The sequence below is a fragment of the Pristiophorus japonicus genome, chromosome 4 (assembly GCF_044704955.1).
Source record: "Pristiophorus japonicus isolate sPriJap1 chromosome 4, sPriJap1.hap1, whole genome shotgun sequence".
NCBI classification, from domain to species: Eukaryota; Metazoa; Chordata; class Chondrichthyes; family Pristiophoridae; genus Pristiophorus; species Pristiophorus japonicus.
The window spans coordinates 38516187-38531588 of NC_091980.1; the positions used below are offsets into that span (position 1 = coordinate 38516187).

At 44.4% G+C, this 15402-nt stretch overlaps 1 protein-coding gene across 6 annotated transcripts in view; it reads left to right on the forward strand.

Annotated features, from left to right (window-relative positions):
• Positions 1 to 15402, forward strand: part of tenm2a (teneurin transmembrane protein 2a) — a 652746-nt gene that overhangs the window by 446176 nt on the left and 191168 nt on the right. For all 6 annotated transcript variants that reach the window (XM_070878095.1, XM_070878096.1, XM_070878097.1 and 3 more), the window contains exon 6: positions 7985 to 8190. In XM_070878095.1, the coding sequence (XP_070734196.1) occupies positions 7985 to 8190 (206 nt within the window). The remainder of the gene's footprint in view (positions 1 to 7984; positions 8191 to 15402) is intronic.

The window sequence follows — 15402 nt, forward strand, 5'->3', positions numbered from 1 at the left end:
ATAAATCATTGCCCAACTCCTGACTAATAGGATCCATTGTCCTTCTCTGTGAGACACGTGCACAAATCAACCACAATTGACAGAACAAATGGACAGCCTTCCATGACAGTGACTGCTTGCCTGTTACCTCGTTACCTGTCCAATGTGAGACGAGCTAATTTGAAGGATTTCTTTGGGGAGGCTGGGGAAATTTACTGTCCGCACAGGCTGGCAGACAGTCTGACTGATTGCAAAATCTTTGAACAGAGTTAGAACCGCACCACATATATATCACCCACATTCTCCCAGTGCTAAACTGCAATTGTTTATCGATAATGCTAAATTAATAACACCTCAATCTCATGTGCACATCATTGTGCATCGCAGATATGGGATGCACTGACAGGTGCTGCAGTCCTATCAGGCCCATTAGTATGCAAGTCCAGTTTGTCCGAGACCATGAGTGGAATTGTATGCAAGCGAGAATGGTGTAGTACATTTCCCATGTTTCCCTCCACTCTTCTGCCCCATTCTCAAACCCACCAAGTCTGCTGTCTGTGCCTCAACTTTGCTCTCATCCCATTGTCTTCCAGAGAGAGAAAGCAAGAGAAGGGAATCTATCCCACCAGCCATCAGATGAGTGAACAAGCTCTGTAAAAACTACAGTTCAATTACAGTTAATGGGGCTTTTCCTTCAGCTACAGATGATGGGATAGGCCTTTTAATAAGGTTCTCTTGTTTACTTTCACTCGGAAGTGAGCAGGCGATAGGGAACAACTGTGTTGAGGTAGAAGATCAGCCATGATCTTATTGAATGGCGGGGCAGGCTCAAGGGGCCGCAAAGCCAACTGCTGCTGCTATTTCTTTTGTTTCTTGTTTAACAGTGATCCTCCACCTATGTAAATGTGATCAGACAGACAGGATAAACCTGTAAGGTGTTTAAATTGATTGGGGTAGATACAGAGAAACTATTTTCTCTGGTGGGGAAATAGTGGACAAGGGGGCATAATCTTACAATTAGAACCAAGCTATTTAGGAGTGAAATCAGGAAGTACTGTTTCACACAAATGGTATTGGAAATCTAGAGCCCTGCCCCCCTCCTCCCCCACCAAAGCCTATGGATGCTGGGCATTGTTCCCTCTCATTTCTTTTGGCCTGCACGAACCCTTGAAGGTCTTGTTATCACCCAGTAATGAGCTGGTGATTGTTTCTCAATCAATTTGAAATCAGTTTGTTGAGCCTGCTCTGCCATTCAGTTGATCCCTGAACAGGATACACCAGTTGTTGGTGGTCACTATGACCAGTATACAGTGTATTAAAAAACATATTACCTGAGCTAATTTCGAGACTCCATCCCAGTTTGTGGTTCAGATCACTGCTATGATCCACTCAAACTTTACTCAAGCTGTTTATAATGTAACATGAACTCTTCAGTGATTTGTTGCGTTGGATTCATTCCCAGGTTTCCATTATTCAGTGTACAGACCACCTAAATCCCTCAATTAAATCACTGCCTGTAAATCACTCCCAGGTATCCATTATGCGCTGTATGATAAGAAAAACTTGTTGACAACTCATTTTAAAGGAATTGAAAACATGGTTTGGAGGGTATTCTCTGTGGTTTAGGTGTGTGCTCCCTCGACTTCCTTAAACATCATACAGCTGCTTTGATGACTCTTCACAGTTCAGTTGGTGTGAGGGAGTCTTGAGATTACATGATTACAGTGTTAGAACCCCAGAGAGTTATTTCCAACTGACTGATGTTGTGAAGTTTCATAGTAACAACGCAAATTTGAAACCAACAGAGAAACACGTTCGTAGCTATGATGAGATCTTCACCTAGGGAGGTGGTCAGGTTGGGAATGGGGCTACATGTGAGCATGTTCAGCCACTACACTGTCGAAAAACACAAGGCCCAGGGGCTCCATTCTGTCCGACTGGATCATTTGATCTGGTCCATGATGTCGCTTATAATCCTTCAGATGAGACTGGCTCACCAGTGGTGCCACAGGCAGGTGGCGAGGGCATGTTTCAGCTGAGCCCCACAACTTGTTCTTGTGAAGGCTGCCACAGACAAGATACCACTGGACCAGGTGGTAGAAGAAAGATTTCTCAGTTATTGCAGCACATGGTAAACTTAGCCTTCACACAGGAGTGCTATCTATAAGCATAATGTCCAAGCCATGGTAACATCAGGGACCCATTTAGGCTGTTACTTGGCATTTGCAGAATGAACAAGTTGCAGGTCCTGAGGTCAGAGTCGGGGCCTACTAAACTGTTTACAGAATAATGTTTATTTGATATTTTTTAACCTCTGTCAGTGTCATTGACCCAGAATTTCCTGAAGAATTACACCATTGTGTAAGATACCCTAGTTCTGTGTAATCATGTCGGATTTGATTTAATCTCATATAATTGAGGTTTTTGCTTTACTTTTACTTATAAATGGCTTGTAGATTTGTACTGTAACTAGAAATAATGAAATGGTTATAAGTTATACATTCCCAGGATGTTTCGAGGTTTAATTTGTCAGGGTACAATTTAGCTGATATTGTGATTTAAATGTTTGCTGAAACAACAGGATGTATAAGATCTGTGTCTCTGACTTGTTTTCATGGCCACCGTGTGAAATGAGTTAACGAAGACAGTTTTGAGGTAAGAAGTGAAACAATGGAAGACAGGATGAAAACAGTTGGCATCTGTTGTTTTGAAGGAAACACTTCCTTTCTGAGGGTCTTGTTCATAATAACACTTGTCTTGCCATCATTAATTATCACTGACAGTGTTAGTGAGAAACAGACTAGAAAGATCATAAGCTTTTCTTCATACGTTGTCGAGAGAATTAGTTCGGAAAGGAACAAGAAAGATTACATCTCTAACTGTGAAAAACAGGTTAATTTTGTTTATTTCTATGTAAGTTTATTGCTTAGAGACATTGCATGTGTCAAAGACTTGATCAAACACAATAACCAGATTTTGTGGCAACCAAATTTGGTTTGCCAGATTCGAATTGTCTTGCAATAGTAAATCTGCATTGCAGGGTCCAAGTGACAGGGCAAAAGTCCCAGAAAACTATAGCGCAAGTAACTTCAGCCATTACTTAGGCCACGCCATAGTTTCCTGAGAATTCGCACCGCCCCTTCTCTGCTCCCCATTAACAGCAGTGACGAGATCGAGTTTACTGTGAATGCCGCTGTGATCGCCACAGCCACTTAGACTATTACACAATGGGGCTGGAGGGCTCAGTATGTTTGTGTAATTACAGGAATCATAGTTTACTGTTTAACTTAAGAAATTATTGCGTTGCCCTCATTAAGTGCTCTATTTTTAATTCATTGGTGGTGCAGTTCTGTCAGTGTCTAGGTTTACTGATGCAAAGTGAAAAGCAACAGGAATTTTATATATATCTGCTGGGTGTGGGCTGTCGTTTCCTAGCCTTAAACGACCATCCGACTGTGACTTTTCTTCTATGTAATTGGGTTTGTTAATCCTATGCGTTGTAAATGTGGTCGTTCTGATCACAATGTGCCCATTTACGCCTTATTACAATCCAAGTAGCAAGTCAGAAATAGCACAGGGCTAAAAGCAAAGGGCTAATGTTTCCGCATTGTTCATACAACCTCAATGGGAAGGGGTAGGGGGAGTCACTGTTCCATCCAATGAACTAACCAGATAGATATATTATCAGTTCTTAAGGCGAATCAGCATTTTATAATTTAAATTGATATTTGTTTCTGACCATTCAGCCTTTAAACATCTATTTTAAATGCATCCAGGCTTGAGTAGCATCACATTGAAGTGTGTTTTTACTTTGGCCATTGGCATTGTCGAACCACCGATATGCTCGCTGTGGCGTATTCTAATTATTTTTCCAGCAAATTGTAACGTGAATACGCCACTGGAGGATCGGAGCATGTAACAGGCCAAATGTTTCCATTGCAGCGGATAGTTTTTAAAAGTCTAAAACATAGAAACATAGAAAATAGGTGCAGGAGTAGGCCATTCGGCCCTTCGAGCCTGGTCCACCATTCAATATCATGGCTGATCATTCACCTCAGTACCCCTTTCCTGCTTTCTCTCCAGACCCCTTGATCCCTTTCGTCGTAAGTGCCATATCTAACTTCCCCTTGAATATATCAAATGAACTGGCATCAACAACTCTCTGCGGTAGAGAATTCCACAGGTTAACAAGTGAAGAAGTTTCTCCTCATCTCAGTCCTAAATGGCTTACCCCCTTATCCTTAGACTATGTCCCCTGGTTCTGGACTTCCCCAACATCGGGAACATTCTTCCTGCATCTAACCTGTCCAAACCCGTCAGAATTTTATATGTTTTTATGAGATCCCCTCTCATCCTTCTAAACTCCAGTGAATACAGGCCCAGTCGATCCAGTCTCTCTTCATGTCAGTCCTGCCATCCCGGGAATCAGTCTGGTGAACCTTCGCTGCACTCCCTCAATAGCAAGAATGTCCTTCCTCAGATTAGGAGACCAAGACTGAACACAATATTCCAGGTGAAGCCTCCCTAAGGCCCTGTACAACTGCAGTAAGACCTCCCTGCTCCTATACTCAAATCCCCTAGCTATGAAGGCCAATATAGCATTTGCCTTCTTCACCGCCTTCTGAATCTGCATACCAACTTTCAATGACTGATGTACCATGACACCCAGGTCTCGCTGCACCTCCCCTTTTCCTAATCTGACGCCATTCAGATAATATTTTGCCTTCGTGTTTTTGCCACCAAAGTGGATAACCTCATATATCCACATTATACTGCCTCTGCCACGCGTTTTCCCATTCACCTAACCTGTCCAAATCACCCTGCAGCCTTTTTGCATCCTCCTCGCAGCTCACACTGCCACCCAGCTTAGTGTCATCTGCAAACTTGGAGATATTACACTCAATTCCCTCATCCAAATCATTAATGTATATTGTAAATAGCTGGGGTCCCAGCACTGAGCTCTGCGGTACCCCACTAGTCACTGCCTGCTATTCTGAAAAGGACCCATTTATCCCGACTCTCTACTTCCTGTCTGCCAACCAGTTCTCTATCCATGTCAGTACATTACCCCCAATACCATGTGCTTTAATTTTGCACACCAATCTCTTGTGTGGGAGTTTGTCAAAAGCCTTTTGAAAGTCCAAATACACCACATCCACTGGTTCTCCCTTGTCCACTCTACTAGTTACATCTTCAAAAAATTCTAGATTTGTCAAACATGATTTCCCTTTCATAAATCCATGCTGACTTGGGCCGATCCCGTCACTGCTTTCCAAATGTGCTGCTATATCATCTTTAATAATTGATTCCAACATTTTCCCCACTACTGATGTCAGGCCAACCGGTCTATAATTACCCGTTTTCTCTCTCCCTCCTTTCTTAAAAAGTGGTGTTACATTAGTTATCCTCCAGTCTATAGGAACTGATCCAGAGTCGTAGCTCATTTCTAGTTCTTGTAAAATCTGTTTCACTCAGTGTGAAATGTCATTTCAGAAGCAGTCTTTCTTTTTCTAAATCTTCCTTCTCGTCATTCAGTCACTTTTCATCCCGTACTCCATTCCCCTCCACCCATCGCCGCAGCAAGTTCCCCTTCTCTCCCTTCAGTTCTTTTCCCTTGCTCTCACTCCAGTTCTTTTCCCCCTCTCTCCCTCAGTTCTGTCCCCATCTCTCCCTCCAGTGCTGATCCTCTTCTCTCCCCAGAGATCTTTTCCCCAGTTCCCTTGCCGGTTATTTCTAAATACCTCTGCTTTTTGTACTAGAACACGCTCCAGATCAGTTGTTCTTAAAAGCATTTTCGAAAGAGTTGTGGAAAATCTGCTCAACATTTAGAAGAACTGTAGGGAAAATTGGCCAAAAGACCACAGCATTCCTGGAGTTACTCTGTCCCAAAGCTTAGATCTAGACTGATGTCTGGATAAAACTGAGCTGCACTAATTTGTGAGGAATCAGTCACACTGTCTGACTAGCCCGAGGGAAGTGTGGCTTGTGTAGCAGTGCACAGCTGTGCAAGTCGTTCTGTTTATAAATGTGCTGTGGAAAGTGGTGTAGAAATAAAGCAGCTCATGATCTCTCCTGCCGATCACAATGAAATTATTCATCAGAGTCTCTTCACTGTTTAACTGCAAGGACCGCGGTTAAAGTCAGAGATCAGGCAAATTGAGGAATGGAATAAAAGATATATATATATTTTTAAACCTTTGTCAGAGTATTTAGGGTTTTATATCTTCCAGCAACAATGAAGAAGGAAACAAGCAGAAAAAGCACAGCACTGTGGAATGTATCTTGCATAAGAAATATTCAGAAAATAATTTACTATTTTATATCAGAAATGCTTTATGCAGAAACTGTTTAATGTGATTATACTCAGGCACTTTACTATTGGTCATGTTAGCTCATCAGTAAGTCAGCTATATTGGTGCTTGTGAGGGGGAACAAGCCATTAAACATACAGTGATTAATAGAAGAAAAACAGCACTTCAGTACTGGCAAAATGAGCTATTGGTGAGTCTCAGTTACTGAGCTCCATTGTTACTGACCTGAACAGCTGACCCATACCCACCAACACACTGCAATAGGGACGGTCTTGGTGTACCAAATGCTCTTCTCTCCAGCTCCATTTTTTATTCCAATATTCTGTCTTGTAGTTTTAGATATGCTATTGTCACATTGAGGAGTGTTCTGGCAGGCTGATTTCCTGGAAAAGCTGGGAATAGCTTCTCCCAAAAACTACCCTCAAATGTCACTAGGTTCTGGTGTGACAGACATTGCATCTGTTGCTTCATTAACTTTTCTCGTAGGTTTTTTTTGCCTGCCAATTTTTTTGTTCAAGTTTTCACAATCCAAATCTTTTGGAAGATGAGGGAATGTCATTCTTAGGAATGGAACATTTGGCCATTCTTAGCATCAAATGCTTGTAGCTCAAGTATAGGTAAGATGCAGGGTAAAGTTCCTTCTACAATATGCTTTAACTGCACATCTTGAAGATCAACTCAACTGCGCCGGCATGATTTTTCCATTCCGACATCAACTATCTAAGGAATAACCGAGAGTGGCTAACAATTTAGTCTTACATATTGTGTTGGCAATTCATCCACATCAGTTGTCCCCAAATTTATTTCACCTAGGACCCTTCTAGTCTGCAGAGACGTTCACCCTATCCAGTCCAAGCCAGATTGGAACACGTGTTTCCAGAGGTCAAAAGCTAGGATCTCACTAACAACCACGTCCAGTCTTCAAATGATAATCACCCTGAAATCTGAAATATCAGGAATTTGATCTTTACCCTCCTTCCTTCTCCCAATGTCACTTGCCTGCTTTGTCCAGGAACACATTCAGTTGCTTCTCGAGCCCAATTATATCATTTCCTTCAATGGCTTCAGCTAATACCTCATCCAATGGAGATTATTTTTACCTAAGCCAGCTGGCAGGATAAGATCGGCCACCCATTTTACACCTCACCCAATTTTACTTTCCAGTGACTTTGGTAGAATATAAACTCCGATGGGGTATACAACAGGAGGCCGAATCATTCCCATCAGTTTTCCACCAGGTGGGTTACATTTATACAACCCCCCCTTATATGATTACCCCTTGTGTGGAATAATCATGTTTGAATTCCCGATTTACCCCCTCATTTTCTAAGTTTCTTTATTACATGAGGGGAGAATGTGTCCTTTGCACAAATAGTTCAGAATTTCAGGGTTAGTACAATCTGTACTCACCCCTCACCCCAATCGGTGGAGATAGTGGTGGTAATCATTTCACTACAATAAATTCACCCAGTCAGACTGTTATCCATCTCATGCACTATTTTGCTTTGGCACTAAAGAGGAAGGTGAAGACAATACAGCAAACAGATCTGTGCTTTCCTAGGATGCAACTGCCGTGAAATGAGCAAATATAATGATGAATCTCCTATATCTACAGTTCCTTGTTTTTCCACTGTTAGCCTGTCCAAATATAGGTGCTGGATGTTACCCTGAAGCTTCACTCTTTATTTTTATAGGGACAGTGGCTGTTAAAAACAGCAGCATTGATTTGGGAGACGTGGACATCGGTCGAAGAGTGTCACAGGAAGTACCTCCAGGAGTGTTCTGGAGATCTCAATTGTACATCGATCGACCACAGTTCGTAAAGTTTAACGTCTCATTGGGGAAGGACGCACTTTTTGGGTTATACATAAGGAAAGGCCTTCGTCCTTCGCACACTCAGGTAAAGATGCTGCTGAAGGTACCAACTTCTCATCTTGCAATTTGTTCTTTTTTTAAAAAAGAAGTTGTTAAAAAATGTTTACATTGAAAATGGCACGCCTAAGTGATAAAAGAGCTTGCTGTTGTGGGGGGAGTGCATTTGGTGATGTGGGGAGAGTGGTGTGGGAACAGTGGGGGCAGGGGGGAGTGTATTTGGTAACGTGGGGAGAGTGGTGTGGGAACAGTGGGGGCATGTATTTGGTGATCTGGGGAGAGTAGTGTGGGAACAGTGGGGAGATGGGGGAAGTGTGTTTGGTGATTTGGAGACCGTGGTGGTGAGTGCATTTGGTGGTGTTGGACAGTGCGGGGAGTGCATTTGGTGTGGGGGGAGTGGGAGAAGTGTATTTAGTGTGGGGGGAGTGTATTTAATGGAGTGGGGAGAGTGTATTTAATGGTGTGGGGAGAGTGGGGGGAGTGTATTTAATGGTGTGGGGGGAGTGTATTTAATGGTGTGGGGAGAGTAGGGGGAGTGTATTTAATGGTGTGGGGGGAGTGTATTTAATGGTGTGGGGGGAGTGTATTTAATGGTGTGGGGAGAGTAGGGGGAGTGTATTTAATGGTGTGGGGAAGTGTGGAGGGAGTGTATTTAATGGTGTGGGGGGAGTGTATTTAATGGTGTGAGGAGAGTAGGGGGAGTGTATTTAATGGTGTAGGGAGCGTGGGGGGAGTGTATTTAATGGTGTGGTGGGAGTGTATTTAATGGTGTGGGGAGAGTAGGGGGAGTGTATCTAATGGTGTGGGGGGAGTGCATTTAATGGTGTGAGGAGAGTAGGGGGAGTGTATTTAATGGTGTAGGGAGCGTGGGGTGAGTGTATTTAATGGTGTGGTGGGAGTGTATTTAATGGTGTGGGGAGAGTAGGGGGAGTGTATCTAATGGTGTGGGGGGAGTGTATTTAATGGTGTGGGGAGAGTAGGGGGAGTGTATTTAATGGTGTGGGGAGAGTGGGGGGAGTGTATTTAATGGTGTGGGGGGAGTGTATTTAATGGTGTGGGGGGAGTGTATTTAATGGTGTGGGGGGAGTGTATTTAATGGTGTGGGGCGAGTAGGGGGAGTGTATCTAATGGTGTGGGGGGAGTGTATTTAATGGTGTGGGGAGAGTAGGGGGAGTGTATTTAATGGTGTGGGGAGAGTAGGGGGGAGTGTATTTAATGGTGTGGGGGAAGAGTGGAGGGAGTGTATTTAATGGTGTGGGGGGAGTGTATTTAATGGTGTGGGGAGAGTAGGGGGAGTGTATTTAATGGTGTGGGGAGAGTGGGAGGAGTGTATTTAATGGTGTGGGGGGAGTGTATTTAATGGTGTGGGGAGAGTAGGGGGAGTGTATTTAATGGCGTGGTGGGAGTGTATTTAATGGCGTGGTGGGAGTGTATTTAATGGTGTGGGGAGAGTGGGGGGAGTGTATTTAATGGTGTGGGGGGAGTGTATTTAATGGTGTGGGGCGAGTAGGGGGAGTGTATTTAATGGTGTGGGGGGAGTGCATTTGGTGATGGTGTTGGACAGTGGTGGGGAGCATGCTTGCTGCTCTCAGGATCGCGGTGAGCAGTGCACTTGCTGGTTTTGGGACGGTGGTGAGAAGCAAGCTTACTGTTCTGAGGACAGTGGTAAGGAGGGTATTTAGTATTAGGATAGGAGTGAGGAGTGAACTTGGTGCTCTGAGGATAATGGGGAGGAGCATGCATGCTCGTCTCAGACCAACGATGAGGAGTGTACTTGTTGCTGTGGAGACAGTGATGAGGCGTTCATTTGCTTATGGGGGCAATTGTGAGGAGCGCACTTGCTGTGGGCATAATGATCAGCATGCCTAGTGAAGGGATAATGATGAGCAGTGTGCCTGCTGTTTTCAGGACAGTTGCGAGGAGTGTGCTTGCTGTGGGGCCATTAATGACGATGTTTGCCACTCTCGGTAGTGGTAAGGAGCATCCTTGCCGCTCAGGACTATCATGAAGAGCCTGCTTGCTGCCGTGGGAACAATGGGAAAGTGTGCACTTGCTGCTCACCGGACAGTTAGCAAGGAGCACTTGCTGTGGGGGCACTGATGAGAAGAATGCACGCAGCCTTCAGGACTGTCATGAGGCGTTTGCTTGCTGTCGTGGGAACAGTGGTGAGGAGAATGCTTACTGACAGACAGACGACAAATGGAAGCTGTCTCATTTTGTCATGAAGAGGCTAGAAGTGCGCAGTCAATTCTGTCACTATTTTCTGCAACTTTAGAAAGGAAACAAGGCAGCATTTACTTTGACATTCTGGCATTATTACATGAGTGCATGAGCCGAGGCTTTGAATGTGTGAGTCTTGCACACAATAAATGAGAGCTGACAAAGCTACTCATGACATATAAACTATGGGCTCAATTTTGCCCAAGCCAGAGTTACGCCCGTTTTTCTAGTCCAGAAATGCGGCAGAAATAATTTGCCAAAGTTTCCCCGATGTATAATTTAAATTTGGTGCCGCGCACCGTGTCCAGACGCCTCGGGGAGTGGAGCCTGCTGTCTGCGCTGAAAAAACAATGCCGCACCTTTTGCGCATTGCTACAAAAAAAGTGACATTTTTGACGTTATTTCAATGGACGCGCAATCGTCCATTTTTAAAGAGCCAGTTGTATGAGAAGGAGTGCAGTGTGAGAGCATTGGAAAAATCAGATCTGCAGCAATATAAAATGCAACACGGCGCAAGGACCAATAATTTCTTACGATGAAGTGGAGGCACTAGTTACTGTGATTGAGACCAGATGGCAGGAGCTGGACTCCAGCAGAGGTCATACAAAAGTTCCACCCAAAGAAATGAAGAAACACTGGAACCAAGTTTCAGAAGATTACTGCGCAATGGTGACCACCCCGAGATCTGGAGGCCAGTGTAAAAAGCCAAATGCAGACATGTGTTGCATGTTGAGAGATGGCGCACACATCCCCAGTTGTAGTTTGAAACGATCTGGAGGCATAGAATGAAAGTGCAGTTGTAACCTTCACTTCAGCTGACAAAGCAGTCCTGCTGACGCTTATAGGTTGCAGGTCTGCTTTCACCAACTTACAGATCTCAGTTACAACTTCTTTGTGGACACGCAGCCTTCTGACACAGTCTGCATCACTCAGGTGCAGGTACGACCACCTGTCTCAATAAACCTGACGTGGGTAAGGCCTCCTGCCCACCACCCTATGGGTTCTGATGTTCCTCATGCGATGACATCGAATCAATTGTCTCCTACGTAGCACCATCATGCAGAAGGCTCGCACAAGGTATGGCATTGACAGTTTGCCCCCATAGTTAAATTTAACCTTTGAACGAAGCTCAAAACGGCAGGAAAGCAGGCAGCACAGATTCTTTGTTCTCTCTCCACAAGTTCTATGGATGGACCACACCCAGGACCCAGGTTTTGTGACTCCTTCTCCCCCCCCCCGCCCCCCCAACTCATTGCAGCCTTGTGACTTCTCCCCTTCTCCTCCCCCTCCCCCAAACTCATTGCAGCCTTGTGACTTCTCCCCTTCTCCTCCCCCTCCCCCAAACTCATTGCAGCCTTGTGCCCAGCGCAGCAGCCTTCCGATCGGCACCTCCTTCCCCGGGCTCAGTGCAAAAGCCTTCCAATCACCATCTCCCCCGCCACCCCGGGCTTGTTTTATCGCCGAGCCCTGAGCCCCTGTATCTGGGCACGGGGCCGATTCTGATGGCCGACGCTACGAGCCCCCCTCCAGCCCTGCTTGAAAACGTTCGGTGGTGGCGTGTGAGTAAAAAAAAATGAAAACTTCAGAAATCCAAGAAATTTCCATGCACTCCGTTGAAAGGTAAAAAAATGTTGAACTTTATTATGGATATTTCAAGTGGTAGAGACTCCCTCCAAAAACTTCGATAAAAAACAATGGCATCGTTCAGCGCCGATTTCTCAATGTGCACTGCTTTCTGTTAACTCACTAAAAGGTTTTTCGGGAGTGGCCAGAGACGCCGAGCGAGGATTAAAAAAATTGGAGCAAACTGCGAAAAATGCTGAAAACTGACGCAGACGTCAAATAAACCGACGCAGATTCCAGGGGGAAACTTTGAAGTAAATACTGACACCAGAAAAACGGTGCGCGCAAATGACCTGGAAAAATTGAGCCCAATGATTTGATCTCTGCACCACTGATTCTCAATCCTGAAAACTGTTATAAATCCAGTTGCTGGCTTGAAAATGTGTCATTCTGTTGATCGCTGCAGATTCAGGTTTTATTGAGGTTCCTCTCACAGATGTTCCAGCATGTAATCAAGGTGTCAGCCCAAGGAGAGATATTTAAACACAGGGAAGAAGGCAAGGTAGTAGCTCAAAAAAATAATAGAGAGTGTTATTGAAGATTTACAATAAGAAAGAAAGCTTAGCATTTATATAGCCCCTTTCACGATCTCAGGACTACACCAAAACGCTTTACAGCTAATGAAGTACTTTTGAAGTGCAGTCATTGTGGTAATATAGGAAACGCAACAGCCAATTTGCACACAGCAAGTTCCCACAAGCATAGAAAAATGGTGCAGGAGCATGCCATTCAGCCCTTCGAGCCTGCACTGCCATTCAATATGATCATGGCTGATCATGCAACCTCAGTACCCAACCCCTGCCTTCTCTCCATACCCTCTGATCCCTTTAGCCGTAAGGGCCACATCTAACTCTCTTTTGAATATGTCCAACCAACTGGACTCAACAACTTTCTGTGGCAGAGAAGTCCATAGGTTCACAACTCTCTGGGTGAAAAAGTTTCTCCTCATCTCGGTCCTATATGGCATACCCCTTACCTTTAGACTGTGACCCCTGGTTCTGGACTTCCCCAACATCGGGAACGTTCTTCCTGCATCTAACCTGTCCAGCCCCGTCATAATTTTATATGTTTCTATGAGATCCCCTCTCATTCTTCTAAATTCCAGTGAGTATAAGCCTAGCTGGTCCAGTCTTTCCTCATAAGTCAGTCCTGCCATCCCGGGAATCAGTCTGGTGAACCTTCGATGCACTCCCTCAATAGCAAGCACATCCTTCCTCAGATTAGGAGACCAAAATTGCACGCAGTACTCAAGGTGTGGCCTCACCAAGGCCCTGTACAACTGCAGTAAGACCTCCCTGCTCCTACACTCAAAACCCCTCGCTATGAAGGCCAGCATGCTATTTGCTTTCTTTACTGCCTGCTGTACCTGCATGCCTACCTTCAATGACTGATGTACGATGTACACCCAGGCTTCGTTGCACCTCCCCTTTTACTAATCCGTCACCATTCTGATAATATTCTGCCTTCCTGTTTTTGCCACCAAAGTGGATAACCTCACATTTATCCACATTATACTGCATCTGCCATGCATTTGCTCTTTCACCTAACCTGTCCAAGTCCCCCTGCAGCCTCTTAGCATCCTCCTCGCAGCTCGTACTGCCACCCAGCTTAGTGTCATCTGCAAACTTGGAGATATTGCATTGAATTCCTTCGTCTAAATCATTAATGTTTATTGTAAATAGCTTGGGTCCCAGCACTGAACCCTGCCTGCCATTCTGAAAAGGACCCGTTTATTCCCACTCTTTGATTCCTGTCTGTCAACCAGTTCTCTATCCACGTCAATACATTACTCCCAGTACCATGTGCCTTAATTCTGCACACTAATTCTTGTGTGGGACTTTGTCAAAAGCCTTTTTAAAGTCCAAATACACCACTGGTTCTCCCTTATCCACTCTACATCCTCAAAAAAACTTTATTTGTCAAGCATGATTTCCCTTTCATAAATCCTTGCTGAGTTGGACCGATCCTGTCACTGCTTTCCAAATGCGCTGCTATTACCTCTTTAATAATTGATTCCAGCATTTTCCCCACCACTGATGTCAGGCTAACCGGTCTATAATTCCCTGTTTTCTCTCTCCCTCCATTTTTAAAAAGTGGGGTTACATTAGCTACCCTCCAATCCATAGGAACTGAACCAGAGTCCATGGAATGTTGGAAAATGACTACCAATGCATCTACTATTTCTAGGACCACTTCCTTAAGTACTCTGGGATGCAGACTATAAAGCCCTGGGGATTTATCGGCCTTCAGTCCTTTCAATTTCCAAAATACCATTTCCTTACTAATAAGGATTTCCCTCAGTTCCCCCTTCTCGCTGGACTCCCGGTCCCCTAGTATTTTCAGGAGGTTATTCGTGTCTTCCTTAGTGAGGACAGAACCAAAGTATTTGTTCAGTTGGTCTGCCATTTCCTTCTTCCCCATTATGAATTCACATGATTCTGACTGCAAGGGACCTACATTAGTCTTCACTAATCTTTTTCTCTTCACATATCTGTAGAAGCTTTTGCAGTCAGTTTTTATGTTCCCTGCAAACTTACTCTCATACTCTAGATTCCCCCTCCTAATTAAACCCTTAGTCCTCCTCTGCTGAATTCTAAATTTCTCCCAGTCCTTAGGTTTGCTGCTTTTTCTGGCCAATTTATATACCTCTTCCTTGGATTTAACACTTTCCCTAATTTCCCTTGTTAGCCACCGTTGAGCCACCTTCCCTTTTTTATTCTTATGCCAAACAGGGATGTACTGTTGTTGTAGTTCATCCATGTGATTTTTAAATGTCTGCCATTGGCTATCCATGGTCAATCATTCTCCAGCCTATCCTAGCCAATTCACGTCTTATACCGTCGAAGATTCCTTTCTTTAAGTTCAGGACCCTAGTCAGTGAATTAACTGTGTCACTCTCCATCTTAATGAAGAATTCTACCATATTATGGTCACTCTTCCCCAAGATTGCTAATTAATCTTCTCTCGTTACACAAGATCCAATCTAGGATGGCCTGCTCTCTAGTTGGTTCCTCGACATATTGGTCGAGAAAACCATCCCTAATACACTCCAGGAAATCCTCCTCCACAGTATTGCTACCAGTTTGGTTAGCCCAATCAATATGCAGATTAAAGCCACTCATGATAACTGCTGTACCCTAATTTCCTGTTTGATGCCATCCCCAACCTCCCTACTACTGTTTGGTGGTCTGTACACAACTCCCACTAACGTTTTCTGCCCTTTGGTGTTTCGCAGCTCTACCGATATAGATTCCACATCATCCAAGCTAATGTCCTTCCTTACTATTGTGTGAATCTCCTCTTTAACCAGTAACGCTACCCCACCTCCTTTTCCTTCCTGTCTGTCCTTCCTGAATATTGAATACCTCTGGGTGTTGAGTTCCCAGCCTTGGTTATC